We start from the raw sequence: 21,837 nt of genomic DNA on the forward strand, positions 1-21,837 counted from the left end.
TGCTTCACCAATGTTACCTCAAAGACAGTAAAATTAGATTTTTGAAACACACCATAATGTTATATTTTTATTATAATGCTTTTAAAAAACTACTTTTCAGAATTTATATTTAAAATCAAAACTGATCTTCGATCACGTTTTTCATGAATGTCTGATTTCCATTACCTTCAAACTGCGATGCATCTGATATGTCACCATTTGTTTGTTGTGTGCAAAGTGAAGCTAAATCTTGACATGTTGGATATTATTTCTAAGCACTGATGCTCCTGTGGCTCAGGGGGTAGAGGGTAGAGGGTTACCTGCCAATCAGAAGGCGTCTCTATGTCGCCATATCCTTGGGAAAGATGCTGAACCCAGAGTTGATTGATTGTTAGAGAAAGTGCTTAGAAAAAAGTGCTCATATGAATGTGTATGCAACTGGGTGAATGAGGCTTGTATTATGCATCGCATTAAGTCCTCAATTAGAGAAAGAATATGCTACTCCATTTACCATTAAGCTTTTACCATCAACCAGGTCACAAGCATCTCATCTAGGGTTAGGATTTAATTAAGATCCAGCACATTTTATAGTATTTCCTCCTGTTTGGAACACCCAAATGGAAAAGCTTTTAACATAAAAGCTGTAATGCCAAAGAGTATGACATTTGATCGCAAATGTGACTTTTTTGCATGTGTCGAAAACAAAAGTCACTTCTGGTTGATCCACGAAAACCCACTTTTGCTTTTGTGTACTTCAGTCAAGTATAGGCTTTGCTGAGAGATATTTCCATGATAAAGTATTATCAAGAACCACTTACTCTTCTTCTACTTTACTCTTTCTGCTTAAATGATACTTATGTGATACCCAGCATGAGATCAAACTCCTTATATTTTATACATGTGTGTTTGGCTTTCTGTCTCGCCGTCTTGTACCCTTGAGCCTGAGTGGAGTTAATCTTTTGGTATAAAATCTAATTGTTGATGTATCTATGATACAACTCCTCTTTTTGAGTGATACTAAGACCTGTTTTCTTTGACAGGGAGAGATCCCAGGCTGGTGGGTTAGACACCAAAACCAAGTGGTTAGGATTGGTGGTTCGATCTCTGTGAGACTCAATGATTAAGACTAAGCCAAATCTAAATGGACCATCAATGAACTGGCAGATGTTGAGAGAAGTTAGATTTGGCTTTTTTATGGGTACGTATTGGATGTTTAGTGCCAGCAACTTTGTGATTTGACCTAAATGGGTGTGGTTCATGTCAGCCCTGATTTTTTAAAATAATTTTTCAAACTGGAAAGGTAATGGTATAAGACATAATTTAAAAGGGAACATCTAGTTAGTGAAAATATGTCTTTTTAGAACGTGGCCAAAGCAAACCTTAATCGCGACCCCAAATAGGTCACCAGTGACCTGACGGGTTTTAAAAGGTTAAAATTGATCGCCAGAGCAGGCCTCTGGAAGTAACGTGCATTGAGATCTGGGTATTATTTTGGCTGCACAAAATGAGTATTGAAGTATTGATTAGCACATACTTCCACCTTCCCCTCTGCTCTCAGTGTGCAGAGAGAAAGAAAAAGGTGAGGAAAGGATGTGCTCAGGAAACCTCTGAATTCTCGAGGTTTCCTGAGTACATCACGAAATGCTGATATGTCCTCTTAATGTGTGTTGGAGCAGGTTTTGTACCTGAGGTATTATCTTGTAAAAAGGGTTTTGATGTTTCAGGATGAGGACGTGATCTTGCATGGTGAGAAAAGCTTCACTGTTTGCGTGGATATTTGTGTGGGGGTGTTAAATGTAGACTGGGGAATCTGTGAAACTGAGATCAAAACGTTGAGCCACTACACACAGAGACTGAATATTAATAAGTGAATTTAAAAGCAGTAATATGCAATTATTTTAAATTCATTTTGATGCTATGCCAACTTGGGATAGGGCGATTGGCATTTCCCACCCACTTCAAATGTCTGGCCCGTAGTTACGTAACTTAGCTAAGCAGAAAAGTGCACTACCAAGAATCCTAAGAGCAAAATCTGCAACTACAAGGCCCAGCAGAAAAGGAATGACAGAACACGCTCCGGTTGTAGGGACTCAAGAAGCAGTGGAGTGCATGGAAGGAGAAGACCTAAATTATAGCATCGAAATGTCATTTGGCTGTGGCTTTGCTTTTCTGGCCAAATTTCGGCACTCTGGACAACAAATTTTAGACCTATTCAGGGTTGAGGACACAAATGCAGATGAGGTGATGCTTTATTCTGACATAAACTTGGCTCACTAGCAACCTGAATGGGAAATCTCAAAGTCTGCCAGTTCGCCAATGATTTATCTAAGGGGTGGGGCTGGCTTTGCTTCTTCTATTTATGAAATTGCCATATACAAAAGCTTGTAACAGAAGTTCTGTGGAGTAAAAGCGCATGTAAAACACTTCATTTGGAAAGGATAATCTTCTACAGTAATTTCTAATAATGTGCTTGTTTGACATGAAGCTAAAGTGTAATGTAGCCCTCCATCACTCTGATGGCAAAGTGATTACCACTGGGTTATACTGATCAGAGACGCTTAAGGGAATATTGAACCATGGTAATTCTCATTTCTCCATGACGCAGCCTAAATCTGCAATTATGGTTTTATTAACATCAAAAATTGATCTTCTCCCAAATCAAGCCTGATTAATGAGTTGTAATTTTAAAAAATGTTGAGCAAAGGTCAATAAAATCAAAATTGTTATATTCAATGTCATCTTCCTGCACACCTCCTGGGCTGTTTCCTACCAAAACCCATTATAGCCCCTTCTCCCGTGAGATGTGCCAGATCTCATTGACTGCAATATGGCGAGTGAGGATTGTGTTGATGTTGTCAAGAAACTCCAAAAGTTTTGATCCACATGAACATTTTACCTTTTATTTACAACATTATATATCTAGTTGAGTTATTTCCTGTTGCACTGGTGCCTTTTATGGCTGCTGGAAATCCTCCAGAATGCAAAAAAAAAAAAAAAAAAGGAAATGTGTCTTTTTTTTACTGATGGAAAACAGAAGACACTGTGGGGAGTGAAATCTGGCAGTTGATCTTGGTGGTGATGGAAGATTTTGTTGGAATGGGCAAAAAACTTCAAAGCTTTTCAACCTGTTAACAGAAATTTTTAGTCACATTTTGTGTGTGTGTGTCTTTGGAACTCTTACCTACTTTATTTTTGTGGATTCAAATTCACTAGTCGGTAAACAGTGGCTAGATGTCCATCCATCTGTCCATTCATCTACAATTCATAAGAATCACTACTCTAAACTAAGAATTTTGGTCAGACTTTAGTGAAACTAACACAGAGTGACGTCTGAGTCTTCACCCAGACTGTGCTCAAGCCAAGATCACATGTCGTTTTACAGGCACTTCACATTAATTATGTGCACTTTTTCCAATTTCACCAAGTTCTCACTTCTGATGTATCAAACAAGTGCCACTTCAAATCATTTAGCAAAGTTGATTACATCATAAGATCCATGATGTAGATAAAAAATATTAGCACTTCAACTTTGGCATTGTTCAATGATGGTATTGCTCCACTCATTATCACAGTGGGTTGCTCCACATGTTTTGATTTGGCAGTGTTTTACACAGATCAAATCATTCAAAAAGAATGTGTGTCTGCAGCTGGAATCAAACCAGCAACTTGTGCTAACCACTACACTTTACTAGCACTGGTTACATTTTGTACTTGATGATTAATTAGGTTAATTTTTGACTTCTTTATGAGTTTCAATTCTCTTCAATTTGCGCAATGCAGCAAACCAGTAATAAAAAAACAAAAAATGTGTGTATTTCTTTCTGCACTTCACACATTGCAGTAATGCAAATTGTAATGGATCCTGGGCCTTACTTTTTAGACTCTTAGAATTTGCTTTCTAGTGCCGTTGGATCATTTTTGGCATGATGTCAAGTACAGGACTTGTTTGCAGCATGCTAATTTGCTGCTCTTAAGGTAGGCTCCCTTAAAGCAAGTGTTTTCTCTTCTTTGAAGGTGTGCATGTCATAAGAAGTTGCTGTGCTGAATAATTTTTATTTCAAGCAGTTCCTGGGAGAAGAGAAACTCACATCAGCAGGCAAAGAGCAACTGACTCATCCTTAAATTCACACAAAACAAAGCAGAGCTCATAACCACATGAGGGTCGGGCCAGATTGGCTACAGCTGGTTCTTATGAAGTTGAACTCTTCGTATATGAAGCACAAAGTCAGCACTGATCTACTTTAAGTTCAAGAAGAGTTGGCTAAAAGGGTTGCTGAATTACTTATACCCATCTTTAGGGAGTAGGATTCACTGATTTTTATCATGTTACTGAGAGATGTCCCCTAAAACATTCAACTGGCTGAAGGAGAGGCAAGTTTTCTGTAAAAGTGAACTCCCAAACTAGTTAAAACCAAAACGTATCCAGTCTAATTGAGACTTGTGAGATTTGGTCTGTTTCATTTTGAAATTTGATTTAAGTGTCTGGGATTCAAGCCAGCGGGAGGTCTAATCCACACAGGAAGTGGTAAAAACAACATTTCAGATAGAAATACGGTCTCGGCTCAATACTTCTTCGCAAAAGAGATTCTTCATCTCAAGAGTTTTACTTCCTAGTTAAGTAAAGGCAAGGAAATGAAGCTCTGTAGCATCCAGATACTCTCTTACAGAAAGATGGCCAATGTCCTTTGTGACTGATGTTCACACAAAAGCTGCAAAAGTCACCAGTTTCGTCCACTTTTAAGTTCTCAGCAGCGGCTGAATCCAATAAGATTTTTTGCAAGAGATGAAATCTGATCAGTTTATTTGCTAGTTTTGAGGATAAAATGTTTATCGGAGTGTTTGAACTTTTCCTTTAAATGAGCAAATTTCTCTGAGTTTACAGAATGGCTTTTGCTCTGTATTGATGCATTAATTTAGCTTTGCTACCCGTCAATGAAATTAATCCAATGGAAACCAAATATTGGCACTGTGATTACTGTGATTGATTGGGGCAATTTAATATAAATGGAGGTTTTTTGTCACACTGTACTCAACACAGTGTTCAGCAGGTTTCTGCAATTTACTGATAAAACAGATTTTTTTAATATCCTTCTTAAATCATCTGTCTCAACTCCACATTTTGTTCTCGTGACTATTGTGTTGTGTGTTTGTTATTTTGGGGTATGTTGTGTCCTAGTTACTATAATAACAAGTTTCTGTAATACTTACTTATAATTACAGAATTGCTGTAATTGCAGTTGTTGCTGCCCAGTATATTTAACCCTCACACCCTCACCAGTAGAGTAGAGAGCTCTGCGCTGACTGGTTTGGGGATTTTGAGTGCTCATCTTCAGCTTATTGGCTGTTGCTGATTTGTTCTTTGGAGCTCAAGGTGACCAAACTTTAATGAGAAGGTGCAGCACTAAGTTATGAGGTGATGCTAATGTGCTTGATTAGCATAAACCATACACAGGTACCTGCTAATTTGTGCTAATTAATACAATAACAAAACTAGTTTGTGCACACAAAGGAATGATTTGACTCCAGTTCACTTTGCTCTTGCATGCGAAGAAAATATTTGTTTATTAATATTATTATTTTTATTCACAAAGCTTCCTCTTATTAAAACTAGCTTCAAGTGGCAACATTTGAAAAACACAAAGTTTTTGACTAAATTTTGACACAGCATTAAAAAAAATCTCCTGAGGTGTAAAACTGTTAGAAGTGATGAAGAGAACTTTTAAAAGTTGTTTTAGAAGAAGAGAAGGGTCAGCGGGGGAGCTGGCTCCAAGGAGGGGCCACTTGCCCTTCCTTTTCTGCCCTCCCCATCCTCGGCTGCCTCCCTCTTCCCGCTCCACTACACCCACACACACGCAGGGCTTGGGGTGCAGGTGCTCTGTCCCCTTCTGGCCGCCTGTGCCTCAATTTTATTCCGCAACCTAGACATCCACATTACTCATACTCTCATAACACATACATATAGGGCCTTGGGGGTGGGCACGTTATACAGTGTCCAGCGGATGGTCTGTGTATTCAAACCCACCTCTGGCGATGGTGCCCTACCCTCAATTTTAAATGCACATAGACACTGAGGGTTTTCGGGAGGAGCCGTGCTGCTCTCTGGCAGGAAGCACCATGCCCTGCTGTGTTTTAAATGCACTTTAGAACAGCACACAGCAACACTACATATGAGCGGGCGGAGGGAGGTTTGGGGTCTTCACTCACCCCGGTTCTGTTACCCGTCAGGGCTGGGGGGCTGGGAGGAGGTGCTGGCCATCAGACTGGGGTCTGGGATGCGGGGCCTCCCTGCTACTGCAGATAAGGAGGCGATCTGCCTTCCTCCACCCCAGAGAGAAGGGTTACATCTCCTGGGTCCGGGTACTGTTTGCCCCTCTGGAGGCAGGGGTACCTGGACCTGGGATATAGAGCATGTTTGGGGAGTGTGAATGTGTGTACAGTGTCTATTTGTGTCTGTCTACACGTTGGTGAGTACCGAGTATTTGTTTCTGCATATGGGGATGGGAATGCATGTTTGTGTCCGCGTGCGCCTGTTCGTCTGTGTCTATATGTCAGGTTGGGTCTCAGACTCAACCTCTCTGGGAACATCTCAGGCTCTCCGAGGTACGGAGGCCAATCTCCCCTCACCACACTCCCTGCCAGTGGCTGATGCCCTCAGACGTTGGTGTGTTGGTGGTTCTTGGTGTCTGGAGCTGGGCGCTCATGTATGTACCGGCTCACTCCTGGTGGCCGATTGGCAGGGCCTGGCGCCTGTGGCCTGGCTGGGACCCTTCTGGGGGGTGGGCAAAGCCCGTGGGCATGTCACTGCAACCCCCTCTGGCCTCTGCTCCGTAGCTGCTGGATGACCTCTCGTTTTGGGGCTTTCCTCAGCTCTTCCCAGGAGGGTTGCACGGTTGCCCCTTTGGTGGTCCTCCTTGGGTTCTCGTACTCTGGGGTCTCTGAATGTCTGGTGCCTGGATCTCCTCCATACCTGCTTCATACCCTGGGGGACGGGGCTATGGCTCCCCACACTCCCTATCAGATTGTTACATGGAGAAACCTTTGGAATACAAGCATGCTGATCCACACAGGTGTACACACGGGTGTTCACAGACAAACTACACCTTTCTTGGCTGCAACCTCAAAGCACATTGTGTGCTGTCTATCTTGCGTGCTGCACAATAACATGTAATATTACGTATCTACTGTTATCTACTGTTAGCTAGTTTATTGTGATGGTGCTGTATTTATTACGTAACATGTTTGTTTTCTCTTCGGTTTTTTCTTATCTCCATACAGGTGATCCAGGTGTTTTGTTTGTTTTTCTTTTTTTTCTTCCCCCTTCTCACCGTCTCTTCTCCCCTCTATTTTTCTCTCCCTCTCTTTCTTTCATTCTTTCTCCCTGTCCTATCCCCCAGTCATGTCTGTCCCGTTTGTAACAACCAAAAATCAAATCAAATAAATACATAAGTATAATAAAGGTCAATCAAATGGACCAATATGGCAAGGCCATGATGATCCAATTGGTAAAGTAAATCTGCTTGGCATCTTTCGTGGCCTTCAGACAACAATTCTGATGGCTAAAGATCCAAACGGGACACAAAAAAAAAAAAAAAAGAAGAAGAAGAAGAAGAAAAGAAAGTAAAAAGCACTGAGCTGCAGGAGCTTTTTCTTTAACCGGGTAAATTCAATCCTAGCACTTTGGACCTGAGTGGTTCCTAAAGTAAGGACCATGACCTACTGTTAGACAGTGAATATACTGCTAGTGAGCTGTAAATATTGTTATTTATTTTAAAAGTCTTGATAGCAGATAGTGCATATAACATTCTAGGATTAAAGCTTTATATGGGGAATGAACCTGAACAAATTGTTGGGCCATGAATCAATAAAACAACCCGTAAAGGACGAAATGCTTCTTCAACTCGTCTGATGAGATGTGTGATTAGAGGTTTGGGTGGGCTGAAGAAGACTTAGAAGTTTCAAACTTGCTATCTGAACTTTGATAATGGCTTTGGATCACAATGACACTTCTATGATTAGGCCTGTCGATGTGAGCTCAGTGAAATATTCTGATGGACTCAGTTCTTAATTCAAGTGTTACTTGATACAATGTGATGTTCGAATGGTCCCATTAGTTTAAAAATGTAAGATAAAGAGGGTTTTCTTACCCTTTGATTGACAAGTATAGCCCAGATTCTAAGTCTGATCTTCATCATATCCACATCCAGCTTCAGGCTTTAAATATAGTACTTCACAAATTAGTGGAAAGCATTATGTATTTCCATTATTTATTTACAGTTTATAGTAATAAATTGTAAATCAGTAATTCTGACCTCTTCTTCCTTCTTCCAATTGTAAAACTCACTCTGGACTGAATTGATGTTTGGACACCTTATGTTACGCCCCAGTCTAGGGGTACAGGAACGCAACATAAGTTTGAAAAGACTGCCCCGCCCTGGTCCCCAAAACCATACACAGAGGGAAACCAATTCCTTAGTGAATCGTGTTTTATTATCTACACTGCAAAAATGAAGCTCCAGGGTGAACAAAGGCCAAAATAACAAACAAAACAAGCTAAGTCAGGAGGAGGTGCTATCTAAAACCCTATGTGAAATCAAACATCAAACAAAAGACAAGCGCTACACCTAACTCCCTAACTGAAATAAACAGGAGAAAACAGTGCAAGAAAAAACAATACGGCAGCTCACCCCTTCTGTTGCAGTGCTATTTACAATGTGCTATGTACAATGAAAGCTAATATACACACTATATACAAAACTCAGAGAAGCCGCACAAATCACAAGCACAAAAGTCTCAAGTTTTGAAGGCCAGGGTCAGGTCTGCTGCTGCTGTCAGTGGCTGCCCTGGGACAACTGCTGGTGAGGGATTTGAAAAAGATCACATGGCCAGGGGACCAATCAGCAGCCGTCAGCTCATCCACTCCGGGACCTGCAAAGACTTAAAGGAACAGACAACAACAGCCACCAAAACAGATTATGGACAGGGCCATAACACCTTAAAAATATGAACAGGTGTTTATCATATGCTCAAATATTTCTCATGTTTTGCATCATTTGTGCTTTGTACTTCCTGCTCTGAAGGAAGTGAACGCAGTGATGCCTGAACCAGTGTCATTGCTTCAGATATTAATCAGGCATTCATGAGAAATAAAATTCCAAAAACTGAGTCACTTAATTGAAACTTGCAAAGCAACAACAGTTTAAACTTCAAAGGGATGTCAGCACTGTGCGTAACAGAAGGACACAGCTTGTGGGCATGTGTGTGTGTGGTTTTTTTTTGTTACTCTTAGTATGATTGTTGGAGGCTTTATCAGCTGCCTGCCTGAGGAGCAGCAGGATGTCTAGCTCAGAAGCTATTTCAGCCTTTTTTTCTCATTTAGTCTTCATCCAGAAACACTTGAGTCACAGTAAGACACACGCTTTAGTTCTGAGATCTGCAAACAGGCCTCCTCCACTCTGATTTTTCTCATGTTTTCTACAGTTTGTTTTTTAATCCGTAGAGCCTCCACTTGTTTCTACTGATGTGATTGCAAACCATTACTAAAAAGCACTCTTAGAGTAAACTTATCATTTGTCTCCATCTAGTGGTGCTCAGAGGACACATACGTCCTGTCTTCATTCTGGTATGTATTATTATTATTTGTTGGTTTTATTTTTTTTTTATAAAATAATATTTTGTTATTAAAAACACACACACACACACATATACTCAGAAAATTGTAGCAACAGTTATAAAACTGTGAAAATATCTGTGCTAGCAGAGGAGGTAACAGGAGAGATATTTTCTCTGATTTAGAAATAGATCAGTGAACTCATCACACAGTAGGACTGTGCACATTATCCTCGTTGCTCTTTTTTGAAATTTTCCAGAAGGGCCATTTTTTATAACTGGCTGTAGAAGCTGAAATTGACTCTTTTTAGTTTCAAAGACACAAACAGACACACAAAGAGACACGACTGCTCTGCACTGGGTCATCGCTCAGTGTCGTCTTCAGTCATGCTGCTTACCAGCACAGAATAATTCAATTGAGTTTACAGTCCAATAGCTGTGCTATGACTGTTTAATGTTTTTATTATTAATCTGTGTGAATTAGTGTAACTTGTAGCTTAAGTGTATCAGAAGAGTTCAACGCAGTGAATTCACTGTGTGGGCGTGGACCCCGAGGCCCATCCATAACGCAGTGTGTTACAGTATTAGTTTATACTGTCAAACAAATTCAGAGTAATGATGGCACTTTTCACACTTTGTTTAGCATCTGCAGTTAATTCCCATCCCATAATCTAAGCTGGGTAAAATATAGATATACATTTTTTTACAGTGGTTTCACAGTAAAGAACAAACAAACAAAATTATAGGACAGGCTGCACAATGAGTTGTTAGAATTTTTTCTGTAATTTTGCGTATTTTATTCCTGCAAAATTAAACTCAAAGCAGCTTTTTGTTTATCGTGTAAAAAAAACTGAGATGCATTGTAAAAATAAATAAATAAATTAGTGATTAAATATGTTATTTATTTAACTTCTTTCAACTACCAGAAAGAGAAATTTCACTAGTCCACAGTTTGCATGTTCTCCTGTGTGGGTCTGTGCTTCCTCCCAAGGTCCAAAGACATGCAGCAAGTGGGTCAGGTTAGTTGGTGGGTGTGGATGGTCAGTAGCGGTTTTTGATACGGGCGACACGGGCGGTTGCCGGGGCGGCATCGTGGTGGGGGGCGGCATCGTGGGCATCGGAAAAAAATAAATAAATAAATAAATTGCTCGCACTCATGCTGCCCCGACATCAGCCAGCGCATACTGGGAATGGCATAGGCACCGATCGGTTTTCTATCGCCCATTTGCTGGGAGTAAGGGCGCTCTCCGTTTGCGAAGTGCGCCTTCTGCTTGCGGCACAGGGAGGAGAGGGCGGGGCGGCGGGGGACTTATAATTTGCACCGACGTTTTTCTGTACGCGAAAAGTGAGCGCGAGAGCCCTCGGTGCGCCTGCTCGCTGCTGAAGTCAAAGTAAAACTTTATTGTCATCTCCACTGCATGCAGTACACAACCCGTGGAAAGGGGAGGGAGACCTGCTGCCTCCAAATAGAGCACATTTCATTCATAATGTTTTCATTCATAATGTTGTAAATCCAAGCCCATTATCTATTCATGATTTGAATCCTGGGTTGTGTGAAATCCCAGAAATACACCTTAGACAAAGTGAATCTGTGAACTAAGATGTAGCTCTGTTAGGTTATGTTGTGGTGATTCTCGGGTTGGTGGATTGTGGATTTTTTTTTTTTTTTTTGGGGGGGGGGAAGGGGGGGGGTAGAAATGACTGAAAGATTAATAGGCTCTGTTTTGAGTTTTGTTCAAAAAAGAATGACTTCATATAGGGAAAAATATATATCACACATGCAGGACACCTTAAACTAGTTTTTTAATTAAGCAGCAAGGCAGAACAAGGTCGGGGCTGTATCAAGACACGAGGACTAAACCCCAATTCAACCAGACCCAGAACTGATCTGGAATTAAAACAGGACTACAACAGTTCAAAATCAGGACTACTTGGTATTTAACCAAGACATAACCACAATCAGAACTAGATGATAGTAGCACTAAAAATCATCATAGACCTGCACTACACTTATTTTTTAATTCTACCAAAGTCCACTATTTAGATTGAGAAAAGTTTATATAATTATTTAGCCTTGTTGTGCAAACAAGCCTGCATAACTTAATAAATACAGAATTTGAAAAATAACAAACCTAAAAAGAAACACTAGAAGATACATGAGTACCTATGATACAGTGATACTTTTGATAAACAACCATTTGACTAACATGTGTGTCTCACCTGCTCTTGTTCATCTCTGTTCTGTCCTCATTCTCCATCTCCCTCTCTGTTCCTCTCTCTCCCTCTCTGTGCTGACAATCATCAAATATACAGTTGAAACCAGATATTTACACACTCTTCAGATAAAAACACAAACACTTTTTTAATTGTAACATCAAATCCGACTAAATGTTTATTTTTTTTAGATTGATAAATATAAAAAACATATTTGTTAACTTTAAGAGTAAAGAGAGAAACTATCTGTATTTCTTAATTGCAAATGGCACCAAATTGTATTCAAACTGAGCCACACTTATGGAGCTCCACAGTTCTTTTCTTGGTGTTTTGGTTGACATCTCTTGATTTTCCCATGTCAAAGAAACAGGCTCTGTGTTTTGCCTTATATGCATCCACAGCTGTGCCACCAATTTACTCACATGGACTCTACTAACCTATCAGAAGCTTCTTCAGCTCAGAATGGAATCGTCTGGAGTTTCTTATTAATTAACAATAAACTTAGTGTACATGTACTCCTAAATTTGATCAAAGTGATAAAAACAGAAAGCTCTGTCTCTCTTTATTCTGACATTTAACTAATTCAAAATATATTTCAATATTTATCTAAAACAAAAGTTTACTCTAAATTGATGTTGTACAGTAAAAATGTTTTATGTTTTCTCCCTAAAGTGTAAATATCTGGTTACAAATGTGAATATCCTGCTGTGTACTGAAATCCCTCTTGGTTTGCATAGAAATATACTGAACAACATACAAAGCATAATATATAAAATAACATTTACCTGAGTTTTTTCTTTGAAAGAGCCCTCTAATGTCCATTCTTATATTTCAGTGCATTACTGAAACCGATTTAGTCGGGGAGGGTAAGAACTGAAAATATGAAATAAACACACGTAAGCTAAGACTCTCTAAAGAAACAGCATTGTTGTTGTTCGGCTTTTCATTTCGCCATTTGTTGATTCACTTGAAGCGCAAGTAACGTAATATGGGTCAAGCAATCAGTTTGACATCAATCTTTCATGATGCACCGTCATATTTACATTATTTGTATGGTACGAATGATTTGCTTTGGTACCTGCTCAAACTTAAGCTCTCCTTAGTATGGCTGGCTCCGTTTCTCCAACAGCGCACTCACAGGCAGCAGCTGCCCAGCCCTCTCGCTCAGTCGCTTAGTGCCTGAGCTCGGATCATACCAATATCAGGGGGGGATTCACGCACAGTCGTAAATTCCCACAGTGTGCACTATGTGCTTCGAATATTGTGTGTACTTTTTGTTTTATACAGTTGTCAGCCAGGCATCTAACTATGAAAAAATTACACTCCAAAAGACCCCGGGCTTCTGACAAAACAACCCGGGCTTAAGCCCAGTAAGCCACCCCCACGCTCCGCCCCTGGTCCAAAATTAAAACCAATGGAAGATGGACAAGAAAAGTTCAAAGCCATCAGGTGCTCAGTTTAGAAAAAATAGAAAAGAAGAGGAGGAGAAACGAGCAAAAGATACAGGTAAGCAGATGTGTCATTGGATAATGGCAGGTCATCCTGAAATGATCAGAATCAGAATACGTTATTAATCCCTAAGGAAATAATGTGGGTTACAGTTGCTCCAAGAAGAAATGGTAAAAACAGTAACAGTAACAGACTAAACTCCAAACAATACATTATGTTACAGATTTTAATATTAATTAGTCATTGTCAGTTGTTGATTTGTCCTGTTCTCAATGTATGATGAATTATGATAGCTGTTTGGTATCCGTTTGCATACAATGCATACTCTCTCTCTCTTCATATGTGTGTGTGTGTCTCTCTGGTGAATTTCGACAACACTTTTATGTTAATGTACAATCCTCAATATGTTTTATGTGTGTGTATGTGTGTGTGTGTGTGTGTGGGGGGGGGGGGGGGGGGGTCAGAGGGAGTGTCGCCCGGGGGGGGGGGGGGGGCAAACAGGCTAGAACCGCCACTGTGGATGGTTGTCTGTCTCTGTGTTAGCCCTGCAACAGACTGACGACCTGTCCAGGGTGAACCGTGCCTCTCGCAGAAGATAATATATGGATGAATGGAGATGGTTTGGCATCTCAAGTGGGCGGGTTTTTCACAGTGAGGCAAAAGACACTTTGCTTGTTATCACAAACAGTTGATTGCAGTTCTTGCTGCCAAGTGTGGCAAAACCAGTTATTACGTTTTGGGGACTCAGCTAATTTTTCATATAGGATCAGGTTTTGATATTCTTTTCCCCATTAATAAATTAAATCCTTTAAAATCTGCATTTTGTACTTACTTGGATTATCTTTGTTTAATAGAACACTTGAGACAAGAAATGTGACAAATATGAAATAAGAAAACAAAGCCCAAATAAACTAATTAAAAGAATTTATTGTGGTAATTAGACTGAAACACTGATGAAAATTATGTGAAATTTTAAAATTAAATCTGATAAGAGGAACAGCGCCTGAAATAATCTGAACTATCAGACCAATCACTGTCACGGACCAGTGTAAAGAAAGGCGTTCATATCAATTTTGTCCTGAGCCGCGACCCTTCTGTTTGAACTCCATCCATGCTGTGATTGGCTACAGTTCTACACAAGAGCCCGCCTTCTCCTCCCTTCCCCAAAGCTCATTGGTCGCACATCCCCTTCTTCGCGTAAAGCTGGAAAAACACACCAAACACACGTTGCGGACTTCTTTCTCATGTTGTTTCTGTGCGTCCTTCTTCACAGTTTCTTTTCCTGATGAGATTATAAACAGAGGAGAGTGCAGCTCTGCATGTCAGAAGTAGAAATTGATGGTGGAAGTTTATTCATGTTTACACGAAGCGGAAATCGGGCTGCACGAGCGGTTTAGCTCGGGAGTTAGGCCGGGGGAGAAAGCGGACTAAACTCCTTCTGGTGAGTTCACCCTGTGTGCTCGGGGATTTCCTCTTGTGCTCGGTGTAAGGAGAGCAGGATATCAGACATGAAGTTTAAGTCTGTGCTGTAAAACAGGAGCTGGGCTACAGTTAGCCTCAAATTGCTAACTAAAGGGGAGAAAATTAGTTCGCAAAGCCACGTTAAGCACTGAATTGGAAACTAAAGCTGGGGCTATTGTAAAGTAAACCATACCAAGATACTCGGGAAGCTTAAAGCAGAGCAGTGCCTCAAGCTAAAACAGATAAAAACAGTGTAAACTGTGACACCGAAACACCGTCATTATTATTAATATTTATTGATGGATTGTTAATGTTTTACGTTTCTTATTGACGAAGATGTTAAATATTTGCAGGTTTTTGTGCCTGTTGTACTGACATTGTAAAGGAGCTGTCAATGATTATTTTTTGGTTTTATAGGGAAAAAAAAGTTTTGTAGTCATAAACATGCATTAATTAATCTTGCTGATGCATTCTCATAAATGCATATCAGTGGCTGGTGGTTTGTGGAAGCTGCCATGTTGAATACAATGGATGACATGGCCTTAAGCCTGAATTATGCTTCAGCAGGAAGTCTGCTTGGTTTCGGTTGTTTACCTTTAACACTGGGTGTTAAACCTCACTGTGGGAGGATTCGTTATAGCATTCGTCCCAAAAGTCCTGTGATGTCATTTGTATAGGACACCAATGCAAAGCAACACAACACATTGTTATGTTGAGGACATCGAGGCGATGGTATACCTGCTGCTAAGCTGATGGTAAACCTCTGCACCTCATCATTGGACCACAGTGTTGGTTTGTGTGCAGCCATTTCCCTCGTTTCTGTGTTTCAAAAATGAGGAGTGTGATTCTTCCGGAGGCGTCACTCTTATGACTCATCCAATCAGTGGCATGGAGCCTGGTTACATCACATTTTTGGCTCAACTCAGCTCACTTGGAACCGGGGTCAAGTAGCTACCGGTGGCAAAGAGGCTTAAATGTAACAAGTGGTTGTTTAAGGTACTGCTGTCTTGGGCTTTTGGTGGTTGACTGCACACATAAGCACAATTAGTCCCATTCAATAAAGGCAAAGCATCTGTGTTAGAGATTTCCACTTAAATGGTAATTTTATTGGGCTATTTGATAAACAGACACATACTTAAACTTGCGTAAACAAATCCCCACATAATTAATTACTAGTTAAAATATTTTTATTTGGGTTTTAGTGGGTTTTCTTTTGGCACTGACAAAATTAACTTTGGCCTGCACCAAAAAATATTTATATGCAAGAAAAGCTCAAAACATGCTGAACCTGACTGTCTTTCAGGTCTCTTGACGGGCGATCATGGAGTCGGTCAGCAGTCTGTCCATGCTGGGCCGCAAGCAGCTCACTGTCTGCCTGGTGGACTGTATGAAGACTCTGGGGGTCCCGAGGGCAGAGCTTGAAGGTGAGCAGCATTCAGAAACACAAGATCAGGATCCTTCCTACATCTTACAGTGCTGGTCACAGGCTTAGATACCCTCATCAAGTATACAAACAAGGGCAAGGGAATGAGGGAGTCAACAACAATTAGAGCTGGGAAAAGAAACAAGTCAAACACAGTAGTTTTTATAAATAATATGCTTTTATTGCTATAGTCAAAAAAACAAAAAAATGGCTAAACTGAAAGTCAGTAACCAACAGAAATATGCTAAAATAACAATGAGATGGTTCAACAAAGCAAACTACTCACTAGTAATGCCAAAAACAAACTGCACAGCTACTGGCCTCCACTCGGCTGGTAGCTCTAACGCAGCCTTTCTTGTGTCTGGGCTGACTGCTTTTATCACTAGTATGATTTTTATCATGCTGTCAAGCTCCACAAATCAGTACCAGCATGCCTGAGGACCTGCTCCGATGTTCTTAATTTCCTATAGTGATGTTCCACAGTTACAGGCAAACCAGGATTTTACTGTTTGGGCAGATTACTTCTTGGGCATAAAACTGTGACACTGCCCACAAAGACTAATGTAAACCAGCCTTTTCTTTCTTTTATGGCAACATAGTCATCTGCTAAAATCCGCATTCACATGAATTAAACTTTTTTTTGTCTAGATTTACATATACAATGACCACTCGGAGAGAGAGACTGAACTCACATGAGCCTGAAGCTTCATGCATAGCTGATGATTCTTTAGAGGTCTTCTCTGGTTACATATGTAACAAATGTTGCCCTGTTGTCAAACTGCTGTTTCTGAGAAATAGAGTCTGAAGAGACTTTGGGAAAATGTGAAGTAATGCATAGATTTTTATCTGTTTTATAAAAAGTTTTAAAACTTGGCCACCATTCTGGAGTCTATTTTAAAGCCCTGTGAACAGGCGATTGGCTGAATTTTAAAACAGTTTAAGGTTTTTGCTCACTGCTCATATCTGTATGTGAACAAATTATTTCAGCCTCCTTTTAAAGTAAAGTTCAAACAGTAAACCCTGAAGAGGTCAGCAAATAATCCATCAGTTTTCTGTGTCTTCCTCTTCTTAACGTCCTTTCAGCCCCGTCTGGTGACCTTCCAGTCCTCACTCTGAGGGAGCTGTCTGTCTCTTTGGTGGACTGCATGAAAACTCCAGTGCTGAACAGTGACGATAATCACAGCAGCTTGCAGCTCAACTTGAAAGAGGAGGACGAGCAGTTGGGGAGAGAGTACGAGGGCTCAAAGCTGGAGCTGCACCCAGTCTGGCAGGACAGCGGAGTCGGAGCAGAGATTCATTTGTATAAAGAAGAAGAAGAAAATAAAAACAACATCTTGGTGGAAAACAAACCTGAAGAGCTTGCTCGGACTGATGGCAAAATGTTAGTGTTTCAGGAGAACGGCAGCGGCACCAAAGGGATGGCGTGGCTCATACAGTGTTCCGAACTATCAGAGTCCCTCGAAACAGCTGCACTGGGCGCCAGTTCAGAGGAGGACATGGATGCAATGTCACAGCAAAGTCAGGAAGAAGATGCTTTATCAGACAGAGCAGAGACGGCACAGCAGGACACTGAAGCAGAGGAAGCTGAAGATGCAGAAACCCCCGAGCCCGAGTCTGGAGGTGAATGTTTAATAACTAGTGTTTTAGTAATTTTTTAATTATTTGATTAAAACTTAAAATTTTCACCAGAAAGTTTTTTTTAAGGCTTTGCTGCCAATATTTTAGCTTTGCACTACTGCTCTGTTGCCTCTTGGTGGCACTGTGACTATTAGATACTGCTGAGTAGATGTTCAGGTCTTCATCAAACATGAGAAGTTTGGGCCGTACTGGACGACATATGTGTGAGTTACAAATTTCCCCATGGAGCAAGAGACACGCTCTTCAATAAAAACTCAAAAGTTTTCCAATTTATCATCAGTGAGGTCTTTGCATTAGACTGAGTAAATATGACGCTGATCAGATCAAACCTTTAACGTAAAACCTAGAAATGTCATTATTTCTAAATGATATTATTTCCACACTACCCTCCTAAATTGTTAGCTTTACAGCATGGCTACAAAAGGTTTGGTTTTTGTAGGGTTTTTTGTGCATCCTGTGATGTTACATGTGTGTACCAATCTCACATATGCATGTAAAAAAAAAAAACATCAGTTGGGTTTATTTGTAGTAAGCCCAACTGTTCACATTCAACTGATGTGAAAGTAAATCTTCACCAGTTGCAATTCTCCTGATGAATTTCAGAGCATGTTTAGCTTCTAGAAAAAGGCCTTATTATTAGGGGTGGGCGATATATCGAATATACTTCAGGTATCGCAAGTTTTTCCATGTATGGTGGTTAAAATGGCTTTATCGTGACCATCGAGTATAAATTGCTATGGCAATATTAAGCCATTGACACATGTCAACATCTCCTCACACAGCAAAGAAAATGTTAAACCAGCTGTGATACCTGTGACTGTTCTTGGTCAGTCATTTTTATAGTCACTATCTAGACTTTTCTTTCTGTAATTTGAGATAATCCCATTTTTTGTTTTAAAATTTTCATATATCATAAGCACAAAAGAGCACCTTTTTCATTTCAGTTAGTTTATTTTGTCACATGAATTATTGCTTGATGTACTTTTGTTTGTTCTGATCTTTTGTTTGTTAAATGTCTGGTGTTGAACACAGAAAGAGATGTACTACCACAGTAGTGTCATTTTTTTGTATTTGAAGTAGAAGTAAAACACCGAATGGTCGATTTGAATGTTGTACTACACCAAAGTGGGTTTTTTTTGTTTTGTTTTGTTTTGTTTTGGGGGGGGGGGGGTATTTGAACATTAGATTTTTCTCATATTGCCCAGCCGTACTTGTTGTTGTTATTGTTATTAGTATCATTATGATTAGTTGTAGTAGTACGAGTAGTATTGGTATTAGCTTGAGTATTATAAACTTAGTGCAAGACCCTGTTGCATCTGCTAGGAGTTCTCAGGTCCAACAATAGCTCGAGCTGATTCAATTTTGGTGAAAATCATGTCAAGGTCACAGCAAATGTAAAAATCAGTAAAAGCTTTGCTTACCCACAATTTTTTCTGGATCATCCACAAACTTAGCACCCTCAACATCAAAGTTGACCTTGAAAAAAGATTTAAAGAAACCATATTAAGTATATATATGTATTATAAAAGGGCATGGAGAGCACTGTACAAAGCACTTTTTCAACACAATGCCTTACGATGTCACAAAGATGGCATAAAGGTTCGCAAATTGCAAACAGCGTGAAAATACCTTCAAATTTCAAGTTTTTACAGCTTATAGAACCCAAAGATTTCATCTTATGGGTAAACATGCTATTTTAGTATGTAATGCTTCAAGGCCATAGGTCAAAAGGTCAGACATTAGTCTTGTTATAAAAGCAGATTGATTGTAATTAAAACATCAATTTTTTTACGTCCTTCAAGCTTCTCTTCTAAACATCATTTTCAACACGCTAATGGAATAATTTTGAGCATTGTGACTTGTAATCATCACTTTCTTCTTTCCTCTTCCTTGCAGCTCCTTCTTGCGTGTCTTCAACCAATGAAAACCAAACAGAGAACCAACAGGATGCTGCGTCTGAACCCCGACACCACCGCTGTGAGCACTGTGGGAAGTCCTTCGCAAGGAAGAGCAACGTCCTCCGACACCAGCGGCACAACTGCAGCAGAACAAAACCCACAGAAGATTCAGACCAGCTGGAGCAGGAGACGTTCTCATGCAGCAGGTGCATTCTAACATTTGACACTAAACGCGGGCTGAAGCTGCATGAGCTCTGTCACAAAGAGAACGGTGAAAGTCACGAGGGCAAAGACAGTAATGAGGTTCAACGAGAGAGGCCTCACACCTGCACACAATGTAATAAGAGCTTCTACATGCTGTACACACTGCGGCAGCATCTCCTCACTCACACTGGGGAGAAATCTTACCACTGTGAGGTCTGTGGGAAGCAGTTTGGCAGGGAAGGAACTCTGAAGGAGCACATGCTGATCCACACAGGGGAGAAACCATATAAATGCGACCAGTGCGGCAAGACCTGTGCCAGGCGCGGGGACCTCAGAATACACATGTTGAGCCACTCTGAGGAGAGACCTCACAACTGCAGCCACTGTGGCAAAAGCTTCAAACAGCTTTTCAAACTGAGGAAGCACGAGCGAATCCACACAGGGGAGAAACCCTACCAATGTCAGCTTTGCGCAAAGAAGTTTAGACTGCAGGAATCGCTGGCATCACACATCCACACCCACACTGGAGAGCAGCCCTTCAAGTGCAGACTCTGCCCCAAGGCCTTCAGTATCAGGAGCAACTTGAAGAAGCACCAAATGATACACACCGGGGAGAAGCGCTTTCACTGCTCACACTGCGACAAAAGTTTCCGGCTGCAGCAGCACCTGATATTCCATGAGCGTGGCCACACAGGGGAGAAACCATACAAGTGTGAAAAATGTGGGAAAGGTTATTGTCACCCGTCCACGTTGAAAACACACCTGTCCGCTCATGAGGAGAAACCACCACGGTGTTCCCTGTGCGGGCGGGAATTTAGAGATCAGGAGGAGTTAGCCAATCACGGGTGTGCTGAGTCAGCAGAAAAACCACATCGCTGCTCTCAGTGTGGAAAGTGCTTTTCCCAGATCATGAATATGAAGAAACACCAGATGATCCACTCAGGGGAAAAACCCTTCGCGTGCAAGGAGTGTGGGAAGCAGTTCAACCACAGTGGGAATCTCACAAAGCACATGCGCACCCACACCGATGAAAGGCCGTTTGAGTGTGAACTCTGCAAGAAGCGCTTCAGGCTCCTGCAGCACCTCACAAATCACAGATTAACTCACAACAAGAAAAAGTAGAGACTGAATCTGATGTTTTAGTGGAAGCAGCCGCAGATTAGGAGGACAAACAGGGATGACTGCTGAGATGAGATTACGTTGACTCAGCTTCACCCCATTTTAAGCTTTAACTGTAGCTCTTTTAGTTGTTCTTCATGTAAAATGAGACGGAAGAATGTTAGAGAGAAACTCGCTGCCTTGGTCTTTAAATGATAAAATGCTTTTAGAATTATAGTTTGGGACAGTTTTGTATTCTTTTATTTTATTTTTTTTACAGATTAATATATTAAATTGGGGATTTGTCCCAAACTGAAAAGGATGAAAAAAATGAAATGCCAAAAAAAGAAACTATTTCGGGAATAAAAGTCAATATTAAAACCAAAGAACTAAGAAACTATCTTGTGTCTGGATGTCATAGTTTTCATTGGTAAAATACAGATTGGATATTGATCATCAAGTAGTGAGTTACAATCATACTTTCACCACACTAGACTCTCAGTACGTCTACCTCACTGTAGTTGTCAGAGTAATTAATAATATAGATAATAGAGAAAATTAAAAAGAAAAAACTGCTGTTGGTCAAAATGGGCATCAACTTTTTGCCCTGTTTTAAGTCATGTATCTCTAATTAAGGAAACTCATTGCGCTCATTGACACAGACTGACTCCGATTGATTGGCAGAGGTTTCCAAATAACTGCAGATTGCAATCTGTCTGAGAGTTGCCACAACTACTTGTAGATGGTTGGCTTTGCGATGTAATTCAATGCAACTATTGGTCACCTATCTTTATAAATTTATTCTTCTCCTAGTTGCAGAGACAATGCTTTCCTACCTTTACTCCAGTGTGATATCTGCTGTAACCC

General features: G+C 40.5%; 1 protein-coding gene across 2 annotated transcripts; it reads left to right on the top strand.

Moving 5' to 3' along the window:
• Window positions 1–14,432: 14,432 nt before the first annotated feature.
• LOC101467679 (uncharacterized) lies at window positions 14,433–21,370 on the top strand. Of its 2 annotated transcripts, none has more exons than XM_004572300.3 (4): window positions 14,433–14,689; window positions 16,013–16,133; window positions 17,216–17,752; window positions 19,667–21,370. In XM_004572300.3, the coding sequence occupies exons 2-4, from the start codon at window positions 16,031–16,033 to the stop codon at window positions 20,992–20,994; spliced, it is 1,968 nt and encodes a 655-aa protein (XP_004572357.2). In that variant the 5' UTR covers window positions 14,433–14,689; window positions 16,013–16,030; the 3' UTR covers window positions 20,995–21,370. The 2 variants fall into 2 exon arrangements, with proteins under 2 accessions (XP_004572357.2, XP_076736160.1); XM_076880045.1 differs by lacking the exon at window positions 14,433–14,689 and adding an exon at window positions 15,459–15,705.
• Window positions 21,371–21,837: the final 467 nt, after the last annotated feature.

The sequence above is a fragment of the Maylandia zebra genome, linkage group LG3 (assembly GCF_041146795.1).
Source record: "Maylandia zebra isolate NMK-2024a linkage group LG3, Mzebra_GT3a, whole genome shotgun sequence".
NCBI classification, from domain to species: Eukaryota; Metazoa; Chordata; class Actinopteri; order Cichliformes; family Cichlidae; genus Maylandia; species Maylandia zebra.